At 44.0% G+C, this 25729-nt stretch overlaps 2 protein-coding genes and 1 pseudogene across 3 annotated transcripts; 2 read left to right on the forward strand and 1 right to left on the reverse strand.

Annotated features, from left to right (window-relative positions):
• Positions 1-2404: 2404 nt before the first annotated feature.
• Positions 2405-8626, forward strand: LOC308136216 (annotated as a pseudogene). Its single transcript has 11 exons — positions 2405-3634; positions 3887-3994; positions 4176-4215; positions 4320-4465; positions 4857-4943; positions 5399-5584; positions 5764-5943; positions 6081-6293; positions 6567-6686; positions 6832-6972; positions 8555-8626. The product of its transcript is annotated as an uncharacterized misc_RNA (transcript).
• A 1389-nt stretch (positions 8627-10015) lies between these two features.
• Positions 10016-11786, reverse strand: duox2 (dual oxidase 2; the record flags this gene model as incomplete). Its single annotated transcript, XM_080504764.1, has 7 exons — positions 10016-10027; positions 10229-10419; positions 10521-10735; positions 10835-11042; positions 11214-11348; positions 11447-11504; positions 11640-11786. The coding sequence occupies 7 exons, from the start codon at positions 11784-11786 to the stop codon at positions 10016-10018; spliced, it is 966 nt and encodes a 321-aa protein (XP_080360890.1).
• Positions 11787-12797: 1011 nt separating this feature from the next.
• On the forward strand, positions 12798-25188 carry duox (dual oxidase; the record flags this gene model as incomplete). Its single annotated transcript, XM_080504278.1, has 33 exons — positions 12798-12864; positions 13007-13090; positions 13180-13344; positions 14399-14586; positions 14709-14910; positions 15662-15828; positions 16299-16362; positions 16705-16801; positions 16954-17044; positions 17157-17259; positions 17366-17538; positions 17867-18042; positions 18162-18280; positions 18646-18783; positions 18865-18978; positions 19284-19486; positions 19681-19866; positions 20107-20332; positions 21274-21367; positions 21454-21629; positions 21727-21796; positions 21910-21945; positions 22582-22760; positions 22845-23075; positions 23175-23274; positions 23373-23422; positions 23519-23646; positions 23734-23887; positions 23979-24211; positions 24287-24445; positions 24527-24682; positions 24851-24979; positions 25066-25188. 33 exons carry the CDS (start codon positions 12798-12800, stop codon positions 25186-25188), a joined length of 4581 nt encoding a protein of 1526 aa, XP_080360404.1.
• Positions 25189-25729: the final 541 nt, after the last annotated feature.

The raw sequence follows: 25729 nt of genomic DNA on the forward strand, positions 1-25729 counted from the left end.
GTAGGCAGATGCAATGTGAGGAGACCACAACAACCACCCCTGCAGCTGCGGCAAAAGTTCGGCATAATGGGCTTATTAAATACCTCTGCAAGCACACCAAGGGCAGGGCAAATAGCAGAAGAAGAAAAAACTGCAGCGCTCAACGCTGTGATGACCCTAATTGTTTTAATCAGCACCATGGAGAGGTCATGATTTTTTTGGGGCGCTGTGAGCTGGGATTACACGTTTCTTATAACCTGACGGTGCGATAATCCGAGCGGCATTATCATCCGATCAGCATCCATTTAGGCTGATTTTGGTTGTGTTTGTCTGCGTGCAGCGGAATCCTAAAAGTCCCGAGCCCAGAGCAGACAGTGATTGTGTGTGTGTTGTCAGCCCGAAGCTAAAATGCCTCCCGTATAGACGAGAGTGAGAGGTGTTGATGGTGGCATGTTGAGACTGGGCGTGTTGCACACCACTGCTCAGTGTGTGCCTGGCTCCAGCATACTCAGGATTAAACAGGTAATGCAGCCCTTATTTCTAGATCAATTCCATCCAGGCTGTTTCACATCATATTGGAAAAAAAAACACATAAAAAACGGACACTGTAGTCCATCAACATGTACTTTATAGCTCATGCGAGGTTACAGAGTAACAATAGAAAGGAAAATTTAAAAACAATGTCGATAGATTTCGTAAGTTAGGCTCTATGTGCTTTAAGACTACTGTCTTGATCTGTTTTATTTGTGGTTTAGCTCCCACAAGAAATGACAATTCATAAAGGAGAGTAAACAAATTTGCATTTTTAATTCAGGCAATCTATTTTCTTCATATATATATATATTCTCAATTTATTATTTCATCAGATTTTGTATTGTGCCTTCAAACCTCCCAGGGGATGCATGCTCTGGCTCATGAGTGTGACAACTGCATTACCCAGACTGTGTCCATTTTTCAGGGATGCATTCCTAATGCTATTGTTTAAGATAACAAAATAACCGGAAGGGAAAAAAAAAAACACATCACAGGCTACTGGCCTGCCTAAGTTTAGGCTGCAGCTTTTCCTCTTCTGTGTGACATCAAGACAAAATTAGAGCTGACATAGCCAAGCAAGATGAAAGATAATTCACATCAGAAGGCCTCGAAGACAACAGGCTTCAGATGGAGCACGTGGGTGTTAAGTTGTGTGGAATTAATAGAAAGATTTGCTGTATAATGGCTTTAATACGTGCCCTTTGTTCTCAGAGATTGTTATTGTGAGTTTAAAGTGTGCCACGGAAATGGTCAGTGGAGCATTATATGTGAACCCTTTCCAGACTTTTTCCTTTTTGTTCTAAGTGCAACTAAAGAATCTTTGACATATGCTGTTTAAATCTGGTGCTTCAACATGCTCTGAGAAGGTGTTGTTGGGTAATCATGCTGTGACATGATGGAGACTGAGAAAAACTTGTTCTGTGTCCAAAATAGATTCAAAATGATTTCTTTGCTTGTGAGTGAGGAACACAATCTAATTAGAATTTTACATACTAATTCCACTCTTGAGAACATCACGGGCCAACACATATGTACCAGTATTTAAGCCACAAGACTTTCTATGACTACATTTCCATCCTAAGTGGATCTTTATTTAGTCAAACGTTGTTTGAATCTATTGAACAAAGCTGTCAATCTCACATTCACGCCTGAGCAATTTGAAGTAACCAGTTAACCTCAAATGCACGTGTTTAGACTGTTGGAGGAGAGCAGAGTAGAGAAAATCCACACGTGCACAGAGAAAACATGAAAACATTCTCACTATGAGACAAATGTAGGACGTTCTCTGCTGTGTAGCGGCTGCTGAGCAATTCACACCCACATTTGCTTGTGAATATCAATTAAAATGACAGATGTTTACCAACTTGAGGGTATATCTTTACTTTTTTTGCTTATATCCGTAACCATGTTGTGGTTATACATGTAACTTGCGCCCGTGCAGTATTTGTAACGCTTACAAATAACACGTCTCTTACAACCACCCCATACATCAGTAAGCCTTGGAGCTGACTGGAGAAGCTCACACCTGCAGGATAAAAAAAAAACCAGATGTGTATTGTTGAAGAGATGAAAGCATGTTGGACCCGACGAAGATCTGCTGAGGATCAAAATGAAGTCAATCAGTGTTGCTCTTTGGCTTGAATACCGCATGTGTGCGGAAACATGCATCCGTTTCCTTGATACCGTTTAGAAAATACAGTTTGCTCATTTCTTTGAATGAAAATAAGAGTGATTGATGGTAAACACATATATATATATATATATATATGTGCTGGAAAAATATGACGTGAAGAATTGCAGCACTTATAATTCAAGTGTGTTAAAAAAAATTTAAATGTGGTTATCCATTGATGTTCACAGGGTTTAGGGTAAAGGTCTGAAGGGGCCAGTTATGGCTCATGGGAAGAGACCTGCAACCATTTCCAAAATATTAGCTCACAGCCCTCCATCGTGCCCAAGTCCAGGACCTTCGAAGCAGAGCTAAGGCGACAGGAGAGAGTCGGTGACTGAGGCCACTGAGAAACCATCTTGTACCTCCGAGGATGCAAACAATGACCGGCTGACTCCCGCTGTTTTTTCGAAGCGCTATTACATGAGTTGTGACCCGAGTCCTGAGGACATGGAGGACACCTGCTCCGAGTACGACAACGTGGGCTCTGATGTCGAGCAGGACTATGATGAGGTGCTGCATTTGAACAGAGAGGGCATCGTCGACATGAGGTATTACAAACAGTACTGTCCTGAGGACGGAGGCTATTTAAAGCACGCAGCTGGCGATGATATTAATGAGAACACCAACACCGCTGACCAGATTGCTCCCAGACCTCGACTTAGCACGGAAATATGTGAGGGTTCACAATCAGACACTAGGCAGCATAAGACGGGCCATCGTTTCAGGTCGCACTGCGCCCCGATTGCCCCGATCGCTGGGGGTGAAGCAGAAGGTGCAGTGAAGGTGTGCCAGGAAGACCGGTTCTTCTTTAACGATGGCGACGAGATAGAGGAAGTGCTGGACGGGGCCAAATTTATAGAGGATCTGGAGGAGGCAGAGAATAGTGTTCAAAGCCAGACGAGCCTTTACCTTTCAAACGAGAATGAAAGAATTAGAAAGGGGGGTGACGACAGGGAGAGAGAAGAAGACCCTCGAGTCACAAAAAACCATAATGCTCCAGGAGCCATTAAGAAGTGTGAGTCGTCTCACCTCGGCCCAAAAGATAAAGAGAGGCCGGGTAAAGGACGAGGAAGGAGAGGAACTGGAGAGGACGTTGAGCATGTTGCCCCTGGTGTCAAAGGATGTATGTCCAACACCGCCGAGCCACGTCCAAAAGCTTTGTCCAAGGACTGCAAAAAGGTCGCCGTGCGGACCAAAGCTCGGTCTGGTGCCGCGAAGCAGCATCCTCTTCCTCCACCTCGTCACTCCCACCCTCAGTCACCCACTGACGCCCAGAAGGCCCCGCCGGTTCGAGAGGTACCTCCGGTTCCCAGACCCAGTCCCTCCACCGCGAGGAGCCCAGAGACGGAACCCAGGATTATCAAAGCGTCCCTGGCTGCTCATCACACTCCAGAACAGCAGAGGGACACTCTGGAGGAGAGACAGAAACAGCCAGAGAAACCCCAGCAGGTAACCAAGTGCAAAGCACATCTTTGTCAAATGAAATAGCTTCCGGTATCTGTTCCAAATTAATACCTTACGCTATGAAATAATAACATCTTGAGTCGTTTGCGCCTGGAAACTAGAACGATTGAACTTGCTTGTGTGCAGCAGCAGCAGCAGCAGCAGCAGCAGCAGCAACAGCAGCAGCAGCAGCAGCAGCAGCAGCAGCAGCAGCAGCAGCAGCAGCAGCAGCAACAGCAGCAGCAGCAGCAGCAGCAGCAGGTTGAAAAGCCGAGCACAGCCACGATGCCTGAGGACACGCCAGAGCAGATGAGGAGGCCTCAATGTCCGGAGCCCATCCCTGCAGAAGAGAGTGACCCTGCTCAGGTCGGGAATAGTTTCATCACCAGATTTAAAGATTTTAAATAAACAGAGATTGTATTTGATCCTTTTAATGTATGCATGCTAAGCCCTTCCTTTATACCACGACACAAACGCCAACAATAAGATTTAATGTGGCCGCTTATAACTCCTTCGCAGTGTTTGTCTAACTGATGATGTTTTACAGAAAACACAGGAAGCTGCTTCTTTCCCCAGTTTCGAGGACGGTAACTATCTTTTGACGTTCATAGTTTTTTGTAAATCTTTTAGCACAATGCGCAATCTGTGAGCAGATCCCAGTCTTACAGCAGTGTTTGGTTGTGCTGTGCAGTCCCAGGCCCCTGTGAGCCAGAGGATCTCATCGATGGGATTATCTTTGCTGCAAACTACCTTGGATGCACTCAGGTGTTGTCTGATAAAAATCCTTCCAAGTCTGTCCGCATGTCCCAGGCACACGAAGCCGTCAGCCGCATAAAGGTAAATCCGGAGCTGTTAGCGTCTATTTGCGTTCTAAATGTTTCATACAGCCTGTTTCAAAATCTTGTTTAATTGGAACTTGAAACAGCAAAAGGAGATCATAACTGGTGTGTTCCTCCTCTACCTGTACAGCTCTGGGGGAGAGTTCTGCTCTGGGTACCTTTTACTGTGGGATGGGGTCGTATTAATGCCAGTTGACCCATTTGTGAAAGTTTGTCTGTGCAGTATGTGCGTATGAACCACAGGGTGGCGCTGTTGCACCAGTTTTTACTCACCTTGTCCCACGGGAACGTTTTTGATTGAGAGCTGCAAAGTTGCATCATGAGAATAAGTGACACAAAATCACTGAAGTGTCTGATGAAAGCTTTTTTTTTTTTTTTTTACTTCCAAGAGCCAAGATGAGGACTCTCAAATGATGACAGAAGTGGACCTGTTCATCTCAACAAAAGCTGTCAAAGTGCTGAACGCCGACACACAGGTGAGTAACACTTGCACTGTTCAGCCGTAACACCATGAGCATTAGGTTCTCCCGTTTGCTGACGAGACATCCCCTGACCTGTCCATGCATGCACTCTACTAGACCTCCGAAGGTGTGTTGTGGTGTTTGGCACACAAATATTAGCAGCAGATCCTTTAAGTTGTGAGGCGGGGCTTCCACGGGACCACATGCATCAATCATCCATGGTCACCATGGATTCTGTCCTTGAATTGTTTTTGAAAGACACTGACGTATCCTTCCTCTATCTATCGTCAGTTCATCAAACCAAAAGCTTCACTTGCTGCCAGCCGCTAACAGATGTCACGATATTTGACCCGCCAGTAGTCATAATGTTATGGCTGATTTGTGTCGCAATATGAAAAACCTGTCTCCTGCATCTGATTGTTGAACTTCTTTTCAGACTTAACAGTTGTCACTGCTTCTGCCGTCCGTAGGAGACGATGATGGACAGTGCCTTGCGGACTATATCCTATATTGCAGACATTGGCAGCATTGTGGTCTTGATGGCACGGAGGCGCATGTCTCAGGCTCCTTCGGAGGACTTTAGTGAATCTCCTGACTCTCCCGGCGAAGGGAAGTCTCAATACCGGATGATCTGCTATGTCTTCGAGTCTGAGGACGTAAGTGTTCGCTGCCCGAGTTGGCAGCTTTCATTTAGTTTATGTTTTTTTTTTTTTTTAGCTTTAGTTTTATTCGGTGGTCATTTAAAACCGTTGTGGTCTTTCTCACTTCCTTGCTGTTGTCAACTGGGATAACCTTTCTGCTGAGTAGTTTTCCCCAAACACTCCCCTTCCCATAGGCACAGTTAATTGCACAGTCCATCGGCCAGGCTTTTAGTGTGGCCTACAGAGAATTCCTGCGAGCCAACGGCATCAACCCTACAGACCTGAGCCAGAAACAATACAGTGACATCATCAACTCCCAGGAAATGTACCATGATGACCTTGTCCATTTCTCCAACTCCGACAACTGCAAAGAGGTGCAACACTCTTTTCTTTTGCTTTTGATTCCCCCGCAGACATATTGTGGATGGTGACTGATGGATTTCCTTTGAGAAATGTTCTGAACGCCAGTGCGTGAAGTTACAAGACGCTTTCCCCCCCCTGTGTGCTCCAGCTGTATGTGGAGAAGCAGAAAGGAGAGAGCCTGGGTGTGGTGATAGTGGAGTCTGGCTGGGGTTCCATTCTGCCCACCGTCATCCTCGCAAGCATGCTGAACAGCGGCCCCGCAGCTCGCTCGGGAAAACTCAGCGTCGGGGACCAGATTATGTCCATCAATGATACGAGTTTGGTGGGACTGCCGCTGGCCACGTGCCAGGGCATCATCAAGGTATGAAGCACCTCGGCCACTTGATGATATATATTTACGATTGCAACTCCACATGGTTGAAGTTTTGATAACATTCTGCTTCTCTCCTGAAAAAGTTTCAACAGTTTAACTCTTTTTTTCATTTGAATCCAACATTGTGGAATCTGCATGAAAAAAGAATGAGGGTTACCAGAGCCCCTGTTTCTTTTAGGACAAGAAGTGGATATTTATTTTTCAGTTGTGCAACTCACTTAAAAAACGCTGAAGTGCAGATACGTTCTTGTGTCACTGAAGGGTTTAAAGAATCAGCTGAAGGTGAAGCTGAGTATCGTGAGCTGCCCTCCTGTCACCACCGTCCTCATCAAGAGACCGGATCTCAAGTTTCAGCTGGGCTTCAGCGTTCAGAATGGCATTGTGAGTAAGCCCCTTTGTGAGCGTGACGCCGAGCGTTAAGTCGAAGCTCAATGTCGGCGTCCTCCGAGCAGTGCTGCCGCCTCTCCGAAGATCGACCGCGTTGCTATATGCTCTGCTTTCTCACACGCATTTTTGACGTCTGCAGATCTGCAGTCTGATGCGCGGCGGCATCGCCGAGCGAGGCGGCGTCCGCGTTGGACACAGAATCATTGAAATAAACGGCCAGAGCGTTGTTGCCATGGCACATGAGAAGATTGTTCAGACCCTGTCGGTCTCAGTGGGTGAGGTAAGAACGCTTCATGACACAAGATGGCAATTTTCACTGATTACTGCACCACACGAGCACTGTGCCATTTACACAGACCCGAATCAGTTGGAGGCCAGAGATTATTGGATACATACGGGGTCACAACATGCATTTGTTGGACACAAAGACAAATGGTTTGATTTAATATTTAAATTTGAGTTCAAAACTAATACAATCATAGTGCCAGTGCTTTAGCAGCATGCGTGTTTGTTTGAGGAAACGCACTGGAAAAGAAGGAATTTATGATTCGTGGTAATTGAATCAACACTTAGGGAACTAGTTTACTTTATTTTCATTGGGTGTCTGACATCATAAGACAATTTACCCATTTGGGGTAAGACAACAATGTATAGTATAATGTATAGGAAACAATAGCAATATATCTATCTAATAGCTAGTAATAAAGTACTTTTTCTTAAAGTAACCAGCTTTTGGCTGTGTTGCTTTATGTGTTGTAATGTATGTAAATACAATATCATGTTTCAATGGGAAAATCTTCTTGGTATTGTATCACATTTGGGGCAATGGTGGCCGAGAGGCTAGAAAAGCCAACTTAAGATCGAATTTTATTTACATTTTAGTTATATAATTTGAAAAATGATACATTTTGAATGCAGATTTTTAAAATAAAATTTAAATATATATATGTCACACATTTCTCATGCATTTCCACTATGGCATACACTCATGTTACACATTTCACTGCCAAAACTTGACTCATAAAGAATCAGAATATTAACTGAAATCAATTTCAACACATTAGGTATGTAAACTAATGGTAAAAGGCAAACTGTTGCACGACAGATATATGAAGCGCACCAGTAGCAATATGCACTCTGGTCTAAGGGTACTTACCACATGCTGAATGATTTTTATTTCAGTGAAGGTTAGAATCTGTTTCCTCCTCATCGTGATTAAAACAGCAGATGGTGTCATCTGATGGGTGTCATCTGCTGCAGTCCAATTAAAACACCTCTTGACTTCTAAGTATAGCAGAGTTTCCGACGTGGTCGTAAAATTTCGCACAATTGACTCCGAACGCATAATCTTATGTTCATAAGAAGCTGTAAAATGTATGAAAAAAATGGAAACCCTGGAAGGAAACAGCCAAGATTTCCACCATTAACACTACATATTGTCTTTATGAGTAGTTTCCGACCTTTATTATTATTATTTTTTTAATTAATTTTTTTTACAGCCCCAGATTGGCTTCCAATAAAGCCAGTGGACCCTCGATCTGATCTTTGATTAGTCATCACACTCTCAGATCACATGTGAGAGGAACCACCAGGCCAAGCCTTTTTAGTTATGAACACTCAAAAATGTTATCATTCTGTCATTTTTTTTTAACCTATTTTGGGGGGGGGGGTGTTATCTTTAACGACTCCAGAAATATGTCATCATTAAAGCCATAGCAGCACATTTCTCTGTCACGTTTGTAAAGACTCTGGTGGCAGTAAATTGGGAGTGAAGTGATGTAACAACTCTGCATCTATAAATGGGCTTCTTAAGTTGACAAGGCAACCGCCGCGCTCCTCTCTCATCTCTGCCTCTCTGTCAGATCAACATGAAGACGATGCCGGCGGTGATGTTCAGACTGCTGACGGGACAGGAGACGCCCGTCTACATTTAGCGACCCTGCATGGATCAGCCCGCTGTCGTTCTTGCATGTCTGGCTGAGTGGAGATGGCGAGGCAGGTGGCTCGGTTGGGTTGAGGAGAATTTATTTTTCTATCATTTTACTTTTGGCCTCCTGTTGCGATGCTGTAAAGAACATCCGGTTCTCATTTTCAGGTTTTATCTTGAATCACATTGTCATAATGGCCTTAAAATGTGAATACTCTGTCTGTAGTACTGTACGTGAGTTTATGGTGTTGAAGAGAAGTAGCTTTACGGTCATGATTATTTTCTTATGAAGAGATAAATTAGTACATTTATTTTTTATTTAGTCATTTTTATAATGTGTATGGAGTTACAACTTGTATTTCTCGTGTAAATACTTTGGATTACTCAAGGATCTGGTTGGAAAGGCCATATTACTCCTACAGTATATGCATGAGATTATGAAAAAAAATTCTGACCGGGGATTCATTCTCAATCCGACATGATAATCTACAACAGTAAGTATTAAAATATGATAACAATATGCTGTACAAAAGCACTAAACTCTGTGTATTATGGTGACGCTGAAGGCCAAAGACACACCTACGACCCAAAAGACACATAGTATAGGTGATCATTACTTTTACCGGAGTGTACAAGAATGTATCAAATATACATTACTGGAAAGATGTAATGGTAAAACACACTAAAAATACAATTTCTCAGCTGAACACTTGTTTGTCTTCATTTTATTTAAGGGTTACAAGAAAGAAGGTGCACAAAAATCTAAGTACATTTGGCTCGGTTAGAGATCAGTCTCTAACTGATTTTTTAATTCTTTTCCCCACAGCTTCACATTTAACTGGATCTCTTTAGTTGTACAGCCACAGAGACATCTCAGAAACCTTACACAAATTCCAGAAAATTCCCCCAAAACCTACTCTTGAAGCCATGCAAGAGATCCGGACTTGAAGTTATCCAACATGAATATAATTGATAATCGAACAGATTTCATTCACATCATAGATTTATCATCCATATTTGAGTGACTGTGGCTCAGCCGGTAGGATTAGTTGTCCTCCAACTCATTGATTGGTTGCTGGATCCCCGGTTCTGCCTGTCCATGTGCTGAAGTGCTCTTAGGCAAAACATTGAACTCCCACCAATGAGTGTTTGTAAATGGGTGTATGAGACTATCAGTGTAAAGTGCTTTAATGACCTCCGAGAGTGCATTATATAAGTGGAGTACTTTTGCTTGTAACCATATGGTGATTACTGTACGTATACACTGTACGGATCAGACCATGAACCGTGCATATCTGACTATGTACAACTGACATATAAAACATCAAACACATTCAGTAAGAAAACATCTTCAAGTATAAATCGGGAAAGCTCCCTGAGGGAAATGTGGACATCTTCATAGATGAGCCTGAAACAAAAAAACAAAAACATTATCACTGTTAGTGTGCTGCAGATGAAGGAATGTTGTCCTCATGAAGTTTCAGTGTGCAGTATGTACAACCGGAGGCCAAACAGACCAAGAAATGTACTGTGTAAATAAAGGACTCATCAATTTACAGGTACTGGTATTACTGGTATTCTGTGACAACGTGCAGGATTAACAACTCACCGCCGAAAATTTTGACGTCACTGGATAAATAATCACTCCGTCGATGAAGACCGAATTCACGTAGCCGTCTCCGTAAGGAAACTTCTCGTTTTCGTCGCCGTCGGCCCCGGCGCTAAGGGCCTCCTTCATCTTCTCCGGCATCAGGAAGTTCAACAGCACCACAAGACTCCCAATTACGACGCACAGCAGACCTGGAAATCATCTCAGTCAGAAGAAGACCCGACGGCTTCCTGCACGATCTCGCGAGCGCGATGCAAGTGACATGCGGGCGCAAAGCTTCACCACTTTTTACCTGTGGCGAGAGCCAGCCAGAAGGAATGGCTGTATGCCGTCACAAAGGAGTCGGAACCGACTGAGAAGACACACTGGGGCACGTTCATGGTGGTGGAGAAGGAGGCCATGGAGAAGAAGATGAAGGCAGCAGTGGCCAGCATCATGTACCCGGCGTACAGGATGACTGGCATAGAGAAGAGGATGTTTGTGAGCAGCCAGCAGCAAAAAGCTGTCCTGTAAAAACGCAAATACAAACGTTTTAATTTCTGTGGGGTTTTTTTTTTTCCACGAGCATTTCACGAAATTGAAAAAAAATGACAAATTAGTACCAACCAGAGAGTCGCAGAAGCGTATCGACCGGAGTATCTGTACTGAAAGATGAGACCACACGGGCTGCGCATGGTGAATTTCTCGGCGACGTACAGGATGGGGTTCGGCAATCCCCTCTCCAGAGCTTCCTCGTAGTCTTCCTCAATAGTGTCCTGCCAGCTGAACATCTCGTTGTAGTTAATAGTTTCATTGAGTTGTACGACAGGATTCCCTAAAAAAAAAAAAAAACACCAAACTTAAATACAGTATAGAAGAAAAATGCAAGACGTGTTGAGAGGCACAATTTAGAACATTTCTGAGAACGTAATACTCAAACTCCATGTCTCATTCAAAGCTACGTTGGGTGTTGGATTGAGGCATAATGGCGGCGGCAGTGACTCACCTCTGAGGGTGACATTGATGCCATAGAGCCCCACGTGCAGGCCGATGTCAACGTTGACCACGGCATCGCTGAAAGACTTGTAGGTGGCGTTCGTGGTCACTCTGCCCTCGGCCCAGTCGTTAGTGAAGTTGAGCGCTGGAGACAGAAGGACGCAAAAAAAAGGAAAGTCATGATGGCGGGAGTAGAGACAAATCTCTGATTTGCGTCAAGAGGAGTTAGAATATGGAGCTTACCCACTATCACCACTCCTATGAACAGGCTGGTGAGGATTCGGAACATCCAGAACAGCCGCTGACATGAAGGGAGAGGAACCACAAAAATTTTTTTTATTAAATCACAATTTCACAACAATCCTATTAAGCCCATAAAAAAAAGCTAAAGTGTCCAGAAGTTCTATACAGCATGTTTGCAGTGAGTCTCCCTCACCGACTTCCCGCGGATCCCCGGCAGAATGAGTAGAAGACAGACCGCGAGCACAAGGAAGACCAGAATAATGGTGAGCAGGCGGCTGCTGAAGATGAAGGCAGTCCTTTGTAGCGGGTAGAATGGGTAAATGTCATCGTAGAAAGTCATCCTGGTTTCTGAGCTCACGGACACCACAGAACCTAGACGGTGCAAACAGAGAAGACCAGTGTTAGTGGCAGAGTTCTCAGTTTCCTCCAGATGCAGAGATAGCAGCTCCTGATACTTGCACCTGATAAGAGATGGTCTATTACTCCATCTTGAAATGTGGCAAGATTAAACATAACATGTCTGTTTTGTTTTGTTTGTAGCAGCCAACGTTGTGTGGCTGTGTAGGATTTTACTCCTGAGTAAGAAAAACATGCAATTCTATACATGCATGCAAGCCAGACAAGAGTGAATCTTCTTGAATTGGCTCCATTATAACCTGATTTCATTCTACTTAAAAGTCAAAAGTTAAATTGGAAAAAAAAAAAAAAAAGCAAGAATAAGAGTGTTAGTTTTACCTGAGATTCAGAAGATGAGTTCAGAAGAGGAGAGTGAAATGTGAACGTCGAGGTGCGCTTCTTTTATACCAGTGGTCGTCCCCCGTGTCACCGAAGAGGAGGATGTGCTCACTGCAACGCTGTGGGAAAAGAGGTGTGATCCAAGAACGATAGCCATTCCCATTCAGGAAACGGAGGTCACATTCACTTTGGGATACTTTGCGCGACACATGTGTACCCCTCACTATACTGCTCCTGCAATTCTGCACACTTCAGCGACTCCAGCAGGTGAGACATTTCCTCTTTCTTAAAATCACATTTTAAGACATTTTCTGGAATTTTGGGGATATCTTTGAGTGTTTAAGACTAATTGCCTTTACTAAAAGCAACATGTTTTTTTTTCTTTTTTTAAAGCTCTTGCTATTTATTCATGCATTACAAAGACATCACATCCTGGCTTTTTAACACTGACTTCTGACAACTTGAAGTTTATGAGATGAAATGATGGTACACGGAATAAAAAAAAAATATATATTTATTTATATAAATGTCACTTACCTTCACCTTATCTCAACTTTTCAGAAGTCATCCTCTCCTCTTGGCTGCGGACCGAGTTGAAAGCCACCTCTCTGCATCAATGGATTTGCGTCAATGGGTTTGGAGTGTGTGTGCAGTGTTTGGCTCAGTGCTCATTGTCAGTGAACGTGAGTTTGTCTTTCTTTTTTTCTTTTTTTTTCTTTTTCTTATTTTTTTTTTTTATTTTTTATTTTTTTAGCAAATTACCAAAAATTTAAGTTTTCAAGCAGACATTATTTATAGTATTTAAAGTCCAGATGTGTTGCTCAGATGCAGCGTGTGAAGTGTCCTGGGAGGTTCCCCGCTTTGACGGCTGGTACAACAGTCTGGGACGTCCCAGACGCGGAGTGGTCGGTGAGTCCGCTACACGCGCGCACGCTCAACACGCAACACGCACACGCACGCAACTTTTAACTCACCTCACTGTGTTTACGCTCGAGCAGGGTCCCGTCTCGTGCGCCTCGTGCCCGCGCAGTACTGGGACGGAGTCCTGCAGCCCGTCCACGAGCCTCTGCTGCCAAACCCACGCTCAGTGAGCCGCGTGCTGACCGCCGGGACCCCCGGGTTGCCCTCCGCGAGCAACCGGACCGTGCTCGCGCTCTTCTTCGGTAAACGTGACAAACTTTTTCACCCCAACAAGTTTCCACAGAAGCAAAAGAAAAAGAAAAAAAAACAGGATGTAGCTGCAGGAGGTGCACATGTGTGACTTTTAAAAAAAGAGGAAATTACATGTTTAGTGAAGGTGGAAGACCTAATGATGCGTTAACTGGGAACTGGGAAAAACTCCCATTTCCCAGTAAGGAAAATGAATAGTGATTGCCTGTACAGGTAATGACAATATTATGTATCATTTGTCATGTATCTGCAGACTTTATGAAGCAAACTTGTTGGTTGTTTCTTCTTACGCTCCCAACTGGGAAATTTAACGATTACAACTGGTAACTACGAGTTCCCTGTTGCAGGAATACACTAGCTAGTTGCAGTATAGTAGTTGTACCATATATTACCCACCCCAAATAACCACACTTTAAAAGTGAAGGTAACTGATTGCAACTATTCCAATATTAATAAATACTGTTTTTAAGGACTTTCCGGGGGAAGTTTTTCCAAGTATCTAATTTTATTTCACACATTTATGACACGATCGTACTTTGCACTCTATTTCCCAAACCACTGATTGAACCTGTGTTTCAATCAATATTTGTTTATTTATACTTGGTTGTCTGACATGCATGTTTTAAATTTAGATATGTTGCACATATGAACTGAAGAGAGAATGTTTTTAAAATTCTGTTAAAATGTTTGATATTAGTATTTGAGAAGAGTCGTTTCTTCACTGAAGATAGATAGATCGATAGATAGATAGATAGATAGATTATGCTAATACAATATTTTGAGGTGTACATATAGAATTCCACTGCTACAATTTTTCAAAAAAAAATTATTTTTGCAAAACTGAACAAATATGCAGTAAGTTGTAACAAATATTAAACTTAAAACTGCCTGAACTAAGTGAATTTCAAATGATCTTATTAATCAGATACAGCAGACATCCAGCTCTAAGCCTTGCTTGTTGTGTTCCAGTGTTTCATCCAATTATGATTAATGATTCGATCAAGTGCTAGAAATATTAATGCACTCAATTGTGCTCACATTTTGCAGGTTATCATGTCGCTTTTGAAATGTTTAACTCAAGAGCTCCTGGTTGCCCTCCTGAGTTCATGAACATCAAGGTCCCCAGAGGTGACCCCGTCTTTGACCCTTCTGCATCGGGAAAAGCTCTGCTGCCCTTCCAGAGAGGACCGTGGGACAAAGAGTCTGGACAGAGTCCCAGTAACCCTCGCACGCCGGTGCTCAGTCTTTGATTGTTACTATGACGTCAATCAGAACAAGTGGTAAATAAAATAAATAAAGAGTTGCTGAGGATGATCAACAATCTCTTTTCTTTTTTCTTTTTTTTTTTAAATGTCAGGTTAACCTTGTGACGTCATGGATAGACGGCAGCTCCATCTATGGTCCGTCCACTTCCTGGTCTGACTCCCTGAGAAGTTTTTCTGGAGGGCTCTTGACTTCAGGCTCTGAGTGGAACATGCCAAGTCAGGGAGGAGAACACAATCGCATGTGGCGCGCTCCAGATCCCTCCACCGGAGAACACGGCCCCGAAGGCCTTTATGGTGAGACGTGAGCTGGTATCAATCACTGTTCACTCTTATAATGAGCAATGTTTATTTTACTGTCTGTTTTTTTTACTGTCTGTTTTTTTTGTTTGTTATTTAAACAGCACCAAGTCACAGATTAAGTAATTTCAGACCAATAGCAGAACCACAAAGGTGAACAAACAGGTGAAAAACAAGAAACATGTTGGTGTGGGGCCGCCTCCAACTCCAGATCTTTCCAGAATTTTTTTTTCTTTTGCAACACCCACCCACTCAAAGCCCCACAATGTTCCAAAACAAAACAGATGAAATTCCATGCAAACAGCGTTGCACCTTGGTCACCTTCAGGCTGAGTCAAGAGAGGCCCGGCCTTGACGTTGGCTATGACTCTTTAATTATTGTGTAAAAGGCCTGTCACACTCACCGCACTAAATCCCCTTCCTGTATAGCAGAGAAGCTGCCGCGCGGTAGTCATGCAACCAGTGTTTTGTTGCTTGTGTTGTTAAAGGTGTGTAGTTATTATGTGGGTCAAAGAAGGAGGATCCTCGTCTGTTGCCACTGCCCTCTTGGCTCCTCTTAAAAAACAGGCGGGAGGAAAAGGCTATCTCTGACCACAAAGTGAAATAATCTTTCCCTTAGCGGTTCGGCAGTCATTTTAATCTTCTAAATAAACAGCTTACCGTGTTTACCATTTGGCAATAAATGATTTAATTGACATTATGAAATGGCAGGTGTTTCCTCCAGTATTTCCTCTTGTGTGTGTGTCCAGGGTTGGGAAATGCCTGGGCCAACGAGAACGTGTTCACGGCAGCGGAGGGGATCGTCTGGTTTCGCTACCACAATTACGTCGCCTCCAAGCTGCACAGAGAAAACCCGGCGTGGTCGGACGAGACGCTGTTTCAAAGCGCCAGGAAGATGGTTGTGGCCACATTCCAGGTAGAAAGAAAAAAGTCTCAGTGCTTTTAATTTTTTTTTTTTTTTTGATTTTCAGAACATTTTGCACAACATTGAACACTTGAGAATTGGTGTTTACCTAAATTGAAAACAATAGATAACAACCTCACAAGTGAGGCAGTTGAAAGACACTTGACACTCAAAGAGACACTTGGTGTTTATAATTATTTGTACTGTTACATAATATCCTTGTGCACAATTAAAAGGAATGAGAAAAAGGCAGAAAGGAACTGAGCTTTAACTATTCACTTGTGCACAAGTCAACCTTTTCCTTGACACGACTGATCATTTTATGAAAACACACATTTTTTATGAAAGCATTTATTGCGCAGTAGAGACAAGCTTAAATAATAAAATATGGTTTAGGGGCTCATCCGCAAAATAATTTGTTTTAAAAGTCAAAATGAAGAGAAGCCTTATTGATTTTGAACCCCCGCTGTGTTCCCACACAGAATATTGCTCTCTATGAATGGCTGCCTGCATACCTCCAAGACAAAAAGCTTCCTCCTTACCCAGGTAAGAGGCAGGCCGGAGTGCGTGTGCGTACAAGTGGAGGTGAGCAGGTAATGCACCGGTGACCACAAGCCGTGGTGAGGTGAGCTGTCGGTGGTGGGGGTTTGGTGGATACCTGCTCTGTCAGCAAAGCATCAACCCGAGTCTGCCCCTGCTTGCTGAATAAGCACCCACAGCCGGTTGAATGGTCTCGTCACTTCAGTCACTTTTCATATCTGTACTGCTTTTGTTGCCTCACTGTGGCCGTGATGATACCAGAGTGGATTTGGATTCTTCTTTTCATTTACTCCGAATGATCTGATGCTCATTTGTTTTTTTTTTTTCTGTTTATTTTTCTTGACACAGGTTACCAGAAATTTGTAGATCCGGGCATCTCCCCTGAGTTTCAGGCTGCTGCTATAAGATTCGGTATCACTATGGCTCCCCCTGGTGTTTATATGAGGTAATTCTTCTTTCTTCAGCCTCAGAGTGAACAATACACTTTCGCCATTGCTGCCCTCCCTATTGTGACCCGTGTGGTGGATCATGTCACCCTTTGTATGAACGTTTGAAGGCAGCCGTGTTATGACACACTCTTGTTTTCACCCCCTGCAGAAACAGAACTTGCCATTTTCGAAGGATTCATAATATTGACGGAAGTACGTCGCCGGCGATGCGTCTTTGCAACAACTTTTGGAAGCGCAAGGTGGCAAATCATGATAAACCTGTGGTGTTTTGTTGATGACGCACGTGTAATGCGTTACCGTCCTCACGCAGACACATATTTAAACACATTTCACCATTTTCCTGTTCTCCAGGAGCCTAACTTGAAGACGAGCGAGGACGTGGATGACCTCGTCATGGGCATGGCCTCCCAGATTGCCGAGAGAGAAGACAATGTAGTCGTGGAGGACCTCAGAGGTGTTTCCGTCTTTTGCCAGTCGCCTTTCATACATTTCATCACACGTGATATATATATAGGCTAATATTTACTTGTCTTGTTGTGATTTGATTGTTGTTTTAATAGACTATATGTACGGACCCCTAAGGTTCACCCGGACAGACCTGGTGGCACTGACCGTCCAGCGGGGACGAGACTTTGGTCTGCGAAGTTACACTGAGATCAGGAGAGCTCTGGATCTGCCTCCGGTGACGAGGTTTGAAGGTTTGAGTCCTGAGCTCAACAGAACCAATCCACAGGTGAACGCTGCGAGCAAAACATACATTTCTACACAAAAGGGAATGTTTGTCTTGAAGAAGGCTTTGTTGTTATTCCTGTGTGGTGCCACAAGGTGGCGTAGTGGTGAGCACTGTTGGATCACGGCACTGATGTTTCTGGGTCAAGGACTTTTGGAGTTTGCATGTCCTCCCTGTTTTGTTTTCAGGATAGTCTGGATTTTTTTTTTTTTTTAACACAATCACACACAAAAATAATGCATGCTTGGTAACTGGTTGCAAATGTGAATGTGTGCAAATGTAAATCGGATGGATGCGAGTTAAACCTAAATCTTATGTGCTTCTACAACAGTTGCTCCGTGACGTTGCGGAGCTGTATGATGGCGATATCTCGAAATTGGAGCTCTTTCCCGGAGGATTGCTGGAATCGAACGGCGGTCCGGGTCCAGTTTTCTCGGCTATAATCCTGGACCAGTTTGAACGGATCAGAAACGGAGACCGCTTCTGGTTTGAGAACAAGCAGAATGGGTAACCCTCAGGATTGACAACACACTGCAGTGACCGATTCAATAGATACGGGTTTGGAATATTCTCACCGAGTTGTGTAATTGTAGTGGTTCAGCTCACCACACTGTTTATCCTCCAAGGTTGTTTTCTGAAGAGGAGATCCAGTCGGTCCGCAACATGACGTACCATCACGTCCTGATCGCCGTCACAGACGCGGAGGCCACCGACATACAGGAGGAGGTCTTCTTCTGGAGGGATGGTAAAAAATACGCTTTACAGAGCCTTCTCTCTGTCAGAAACCACACATCCTGTATGTCAACATGTATTATTTATTAATTATTGTTTATAAGACATGAGGTCTCTTTTTTTTCTCTCCCAGTGCTCTTAAACTGCTCCAACAAATGAACGACTGAATATCTCAGGCTGCTTTTATTGTTTTATTTAACCCATTGTTTTTTTTTGTAAGGTGTCTTGACTGACTCCTGTTTTATTTGTAGTGATTTGATTTCTGGGTGTGTGTAAAATACAAAACCATTGAAACTGTTTCTCTGATGTTTATTGCAAAGTGGGGTTTAGACTGAGCATGTTATTTTGAGATGAAAAGGCTGTCTCCGTTGTCCTCAGGTGACCCCTGTCCTCAGCCCGCACAGCTGAATGCGTCAATGCTCCCTCCCTGCACTAATGCTACAACACTTAATTACTTTGATGGGAGCCAAGCTGGCTTTGGGATATTTATCATTGTTCTGCTGCTCTTCCCCGTCGGTCAGTGTCACACGCACTCTCTCCTTCTGCACTTCGGTCACTGCACTGTGTGAAATATTTGATTATTTTACTTTTTCACAGTGAGTTTTCTCGTGGCCTGCATGGTTGCATATCTTCGGAAATACCGGTACAGGAAGTTCCAGAGAAGAAGAAAAGCTGGCGTCAGGACAGAGGAGCCAGCTGTGGGAATCACTGGTATCTGAATCTGGAAATATCCACTAGTTCTTTGATTTTGCTCGGGCTCAGTGTTAACAAAGAGCCATTTCTGAGTGTGTTTTTTTCAGTCACTTGTTGGCAAAACAGCAGATGGGCAGCAGCTGCCACTGACTGCAGAAATGATATTCAGGAAACGCGTTATCGGTTACAACAAGAAAACTTTTACCTCAACAATCTATTTTCTTCTGTTCCCAGGAAAAAAAACAAATTTCGGCACTTAGGCCTGTTTGTTCAACATCATCTGCAAGGTTGTTAAATGCTTTTATCTGGCTCTTCCTCTCCAGCATACGAGTGGCAGGGCCCCAAGAGGCAGCTGCACCCCGTCAGCGTGTGGGTCAATGAGAAGGGGAGGCTGCAGGTCTTCGACCGAGCGGGGTCCGCTCACCGCTGCCTCAGTCTGGGAAGCCAGCGCCACCTGGACGTCCTTCTGTCCAACGACCGACGCCACAGAGCTCTGCTGCTCAAAGTATCTAAAGAGTATGACCTGGTGAGTAGGACCCACAGTAGGACTTCTCTCTCACACTTAGATCCCGTCTAATATGTTCACCCCATCCATCATTGCTTTGTTGATGCATGTGTGATTCGGCAGATCTGCGCTGACGTCCATCTTTTTTTTTTTTTTTTAATCTTCCTCACGTCCTGTTTATCTCTTTTTCCGACTCTCCCTGTTTGCACGCTCAGGTGCTGCTTTTTGACGACGAGAGCAAACGTGCGGAGTTCGTCAAGCAGCTGCGCCACGAGGTGACGGACATCGGGCAGGAGATTCGAGTGAAGGAGATGAGAGAGAAGGAACTGCTGAGGGAGGCGTTGACCAGGGAGCAGAGGGCTCAGATTGTGGAAACTTTCATTCGACACGCTTTCTCTCAGGTACAGTCACAGCCCGCCGAGGTTTGACCTCACCCCGGTCGCTGTGTTACGGCCCCGAGCTCGGCCACACAATATCGTCAATCCTTGTCGGAGGCCACACGAGGTCTGACCTCAAACCAGAGGTACTAATCGCCGGTCTCCACCGGTGACTTCAAACCCGGCAGATATCCTCCACTGACGTCTGGCGATATTAGTAATAACAACGTAACGACGCTGACCTCACCGTCTTCTGGCGCGCAGGTGTTGGAGATAGAGAAGTGTGACGCTGGCGACCTGAGCGGCGTCTCCCGCAAGAAAGCCAGAGAGGTCCTGCAGTGCGAGCTGACGGCGTCAGAGTTTGCTGACGCGCTCGGCCTCAAACCCGACTCCTTGTTCGTGGAGTCCATGTTCACGCTGGCGGATAAAGATGGAAACGGTTACCTGTCCTTTCAAGAGTTCCTGGATGTGATAGTCATCTTCATGAAAGGTGAAACAAATATTCTGCTTCAAAACACAAAGACTACATTGTTGTCCCTGTTGAATTACTTATATTTAAACAAGATATGCATACAGAGTACTTTTAAATACAATTTATGTTGATATATGATAGGTGCTGAATTAGCAAAGAGTGCATTAAGTTTGCAGAATGGACCATTTAAACTGTTCATTAATTCATCCTCTCGCTTTCCTCCAGACTCCTACTCACTTGATGACCAAAGTTTTTAAAATGACAAAGAAAGACATTAAATGTTTAATAATACATTTTCAATAAATGTAAAATGGTATTACTAGAGCAGCCACTGTGGGTCGTACTGTTTTAGTAATATTAGCGAACACAACAACACTGGTGCCCAGAATTGAACAGCTGATGCAGCAACATGCTGCAGTGGAGACCTAATATACATTTTGCACAAAATGAAAATAAAATGAAAAGAAACACTGAGAAAGTGGGTGTTGGAATGCATAAATGGCTTGAGAAATGACCAATGAGTGTAATGACATGATATATGTTTTACCTTTACATGGTAATTGGTGAAAATAGTGCATTCATGTGAACATTTTCAGAAAGTACCAGTTTGCATTAAAACAAAATAAACATTTTGGACCTCTGGGTATTTCTTGGTTAAGATGTGATTGGGTTTTTTTTAATGGTCTGATGAAGTTGGAATAAGTTAAATAAGTTAAATACGTTCAACTCCTATGATTTGGACAATCACATTAAGTTTCTGTTCGAGGGAAAACCCTCTGTTGACGACAAACCGGAACCGTCTCACAAACGAAAAGGATTCAAAGACTATATGCGAGAACGGCGAGTAAATAATATACGTAAAGAGTGATGAACAAGGAATGAGTACGACATGAATTTATTGACAGTTTGGATCCTTCCTTCATGTCATTGACGACGTTTGTGTGTGGAATCTGTTTCAGGGTCTCCAGAGGAAAAATCCAAGCTCATGTTCTCCATGAACGACATCGGAGGAACGAGTTACTTATCGAAAGATGAATTTGTCCGGATGCTCAGGTTGAATTCATGCCCCTCTTTGCTTTAAATTCATCCCCGAATGTGTTTTTTGTTGGGTTTTTCTTCACACTTTCGATGGATTGCAGGTCCTTCATTGAAATCTCCAACGGCGCTCTGTCAAAGAGCCGGGCAGAGGACGGGATCAAGGCCATGATTCAAGCTGCAGGCTTTGATAACAAGGAGAGGATCTCATGGGAAGACTTTCATTTCCTCTTACGGGACCATGAGAAGGAGCTCCAGTTTGCTCAGCTCAATGTCAAGGGTTGGAAAAAGTTTTTTTGTTGTTTTTTTTTTCTGTGTCATGTCCTCGTTTCTCCGTCCTTGTCGGATGCATTAGCGTGTGCCTGCTGTGTGCGCAGGGATGGAGAAACAAGGCAAGAAGCGGCTGAGCCGGGACCAGAGGGTGTCCTTTATAATCCCTGCAAACAGGTAAAGGACAGGCAGGATGAACTCGTCTCACATTGCAGACATTGCACATTGCTTGTTCAGGAGATCGTTTATATTATATATATATTTTTTTTTTTTAAACATTTCTCTTGCAGCAAGATAGAGGGACCAGAACTACGCAGACGAAAAAAGTATGTTTTAAAAAAATTACTTTTATATTGAAAAATGTAAAGAAATGGACACATGCATTGTTCAGCCCAACAAGCTTTTATTGTTGTAGTAGTGTGTGATTTTTCTTTTTTAAAGAAGGTGGTGAAACCGCCAAATATTGTTGTCTTTCGGTTTCACAGCGTTTAATCCCCATGTGTTGCATTCTGTATACACACTGGGACGTTGGGTAGAATCTCAATGAAAAAGAAATACACAACACTGCACTCAGGCAGAATATTTCCAGTTTGAGCCTTAATGGGTTTTTTATGTTCTCACTGTACATGTGTGCACTTTCTCCCGATGTTCCTTCTACAGTCCAAAAACATGTATTTGAGGTTAATTTGTGCCTCTGAATAGCTTATAGGTGGGATTTTTCAATGTGTGTGATCTGGATCAGGGTGCGTGGTGCCGTCACGCAGAGTCAGCTGAGCTCCAGCGACCTTACGTTGAATACCACTGTATAAATGTCAGACGGATGGGTTGATGATTTGTTGAATAATTTCCCGTATTTAGTGAGAGGTTACAAAGTCTCGTGCGCACCTGCAGTAATTTACAAAACAAAAAAACATTCAGCACAAATAGAAACTGATTTCCCCGACGTGTCTGAATATTCCCAGGATGAACGTCAACACTCCAAATGTGTACGTGAAGCCCAAGCGTGAGCAGTACATCAGGAACCCGGTGCGGCAGAAAATCCAGCAGTTCAAACGCTTCATCGAGAACTATCGCCGTCACATCGTGTGCTTCACCCTCGTCTACGGCATCGCGGCCGGCGTGACGCTTGACAGATGTTACCGTGAGTGAAAATCCGTTGACCGGACCGACCGTCGTCGTACTTCCTCTGGTCTGACGACGTTGCGAAATCCCGTTTTTTTTTCAGACTTTGGTCTGCAGGCCGAAGCGACGGGCGTCCCCGAGACGTCGGTGGTGGGCATCATCGTGTCCCGGGGCTCGGCAGCGACCATCTCCTTCCTATTTCCCTACATGCTTCTCACCGTGTGCCGCAACCTCATCACGCTGTGCCGAGAGACCTTCCTCAACCGATACGTCCCCTTTGACGCTGCCATTGACTTCCATCGCTTCATGGCCATGACCGCGCTCTTCTTCTCAGGTGGATATGACAGTGCACAAGGATGATGTTTTTTTTTTTTTTTTTTTTTTTTTTCATTCACACGCTGCTCGTTGCTTTGTGTGCGTCTTCTCACAACAGTCGTTCATACGTTGGGACACGTGGTCAATATCTACATTTTCTCGATCAGTGATCTCAGCATCTTGTCCTGCTTGTTTCCCAAAGTCTTTTCCAACAACGGGTAAGGACTTCTTTTTATTCCCCCCCCCCCTCAATTTCACACTTTGTCAACACCGCACAGTTATTTTTTCACAATTCGCTGTATGGTTTTAATTATAGGTCTGAACTTCCCCTCAAGTGGTCCTGGTGGTTCTTTCAGACGGTTCCAGGTACATCATCGTACTAATTTTAGTTTCTTGGCAGTACATGAAGCGCTCCTCAACTTATGCAGTAATTAATTTTCGTACTGTTTGTGTTTTTCTTAGGAGTCACTGGTGTGTTACTTCTTTTTGCCTTGGCATTCATTTACATTTTTGCCTCACGCTATTTCCGTCACATCAGCTTTCAAGGATTCTGGGTCACTCATTATCTCTACGTTGTGGTGTACATTCTGGTGAGTGTTATTCTAAAAATGCAATGCTCAGACCGTATTAAACCGGTTGATGCCAGCTTTTTTTGTTGTTGTTGTTGTTTCCGACAGACGGTCATTCACGGCACTTATGCTCTGTTTCAAGAGCCTCGTTTCCACATCTACCTCATCCCGCCTGCACTGCTCTTTCTGCTGGACAAGCTCATCAGCCTGAGCAGAAAGAAGGTGGAGATCCCTGTGGTCAGAGCTGAGCTGCTGCCTTCAGGTCCATTTCTTGCCCGTCTACTTTCTCGTTACCCCGTTCGTCACTGAAATCGTGACACAACCTTTTCCCCTTCGACTACGCTTACCTGCAGGTGTGACACATCTGGAATTCAAGCGACCGCAGGGCTTCGTGTACCGTTCAGGCCAGTGGGTTCGCATAGCGTGTCTGAAGTTGGGCACAGATGAGTACCACCCTTTCACTCTGACATCAGCGCCTCATGAAGAGACCCTGAGTCTGCACATACGAGCGGTGGGGCCCTGGACCAGTCAGCTCCGGGAGCTTTACACAGAAGAACATATCATCGAGCAGGGATTCTACCCAAAGGCGAGCTTCCCTGCGTCTCAACTTCTGACCTGCTAGTTCAGGAAAACTGACGTTCATATTCTCTTGTGGCAAAAGCTCTACTTGGACGGCCCGTTCGGTGAGGGCCACCAGGAGTGGATCGACTTCGAGGTGTCCGTGTTGGTGGGAGGAGGAATTGGAGTCACGCCTTTTGCGTCCATCCTGAAAGACCTGGTGTTCAAGTCCTCCATCAAGTCCAAGATTCTGTGTAAAAAGGTGCACGTCAATGTTAAACCACAGGGTGGATCCGTGTGGATTCTTACATGCATTGTCTCTTGACAATTGTGTTGCTTGCAGGTTTATTTCATCTGGGTCACACGAACGCAGCGCCAGTTTGAGTGGATGTCGGACATCATCCGAGAGGTGGAGGAAGTGGACACACAGGAGCTGGTGTCCGTCCACACGTACATCACGCAGGTGGCTGAAAAGTTTGACCTTCGCACAACCATGCTGGTGAGATGTGCAGATATCTATGTCAAAGTGATGATAAAACGGTGTTTCTGAGCAGTACAGTGCATCTACAGAGATGGATGGATGGATAAATAATCCGGCGCCACATGTTAAATTCTTTCCTTTAATATCTATTGCACAAGTATATATGTAATTGGTTTGTGTTTGCAGTACGTGTGCGAGCGCCACTTTCAAAAGGTGTGGAACCGCAGTCTGTTTACCGGCTTGCGATCCGTCACCCACTTCGGCCGCCCGCCTTTTGTGTCGTTCTTCAGTTCACTGCAGGAGGTTCACCCCGAGGTCAGAGCCTTTCGTCCGTGTGTCTCTAAACCTCTGGATCTGAAACAACTTGCATGAGCATTAAAATTTGGCATTGTTTCCCATAGGTGGGCAAAGTGGGCGTGTTCAGCTGCGGACCCCCGGGACTCACCAAGAACGTGGAGAAAGCCTGCCAGCAGATGAATAAGAGGGATCAGGCCCATTTCATTCATCACTACGAGAACTTCTAACTCACTTTTGGCATTGGTCCAAAGGGTTGCAGGAAGAACAGGGATACCCTTTTTTTAAGTCTATAAATTTGCTAAACACCAATCAGAGTAACTTGAATAGGATTTAATTTTACGTAGTAAGGTCGTATTTATATCCATCCTATAACCATTTCATCCATTCCAATCAATTGAACATTTTGTCTGTTGCATTGTCTAAATTATTATTCCCATCATGTATCAGGGAGTTCATTTCTTTTGACTCGTGTTAATGAATTTGGGTGTCACAGTTTCCGAATGTATGACTGTATGATTTCAAGATCACTGTGGACCATTTATTTTAATGGAATCTTATTCAGATTTTTGTAGAATGCTGTATGTGGAAAAATAAATTGTACATTTTCACTAAAATGAAGATAAGTGGCTTTAAAGGCTTCGTCTTTGTCAAGGACATCAGATTATGTAAGGGCCTGTGAGGATTTGTTCAGTGAAAAAAAAAAATAAATCAAAGTTTTGCTTGTGGTTCCCTGCGGTGCTGCAAGCTGTGGGACTATAAATACACTCA

This window comes from Blennius ocellaris (genome assembly GCF_963422515.1).
Source record: "Blennius ocellaris genome assembly, chromosome: 11".
NCBI classification, from domain to species: domain Eukaryota; kingdom Metazoa; phylum Chordata; class Actinopteri; order Blenniiformes; family Blenniidae; genus Blennius; species Blennius ocellaris.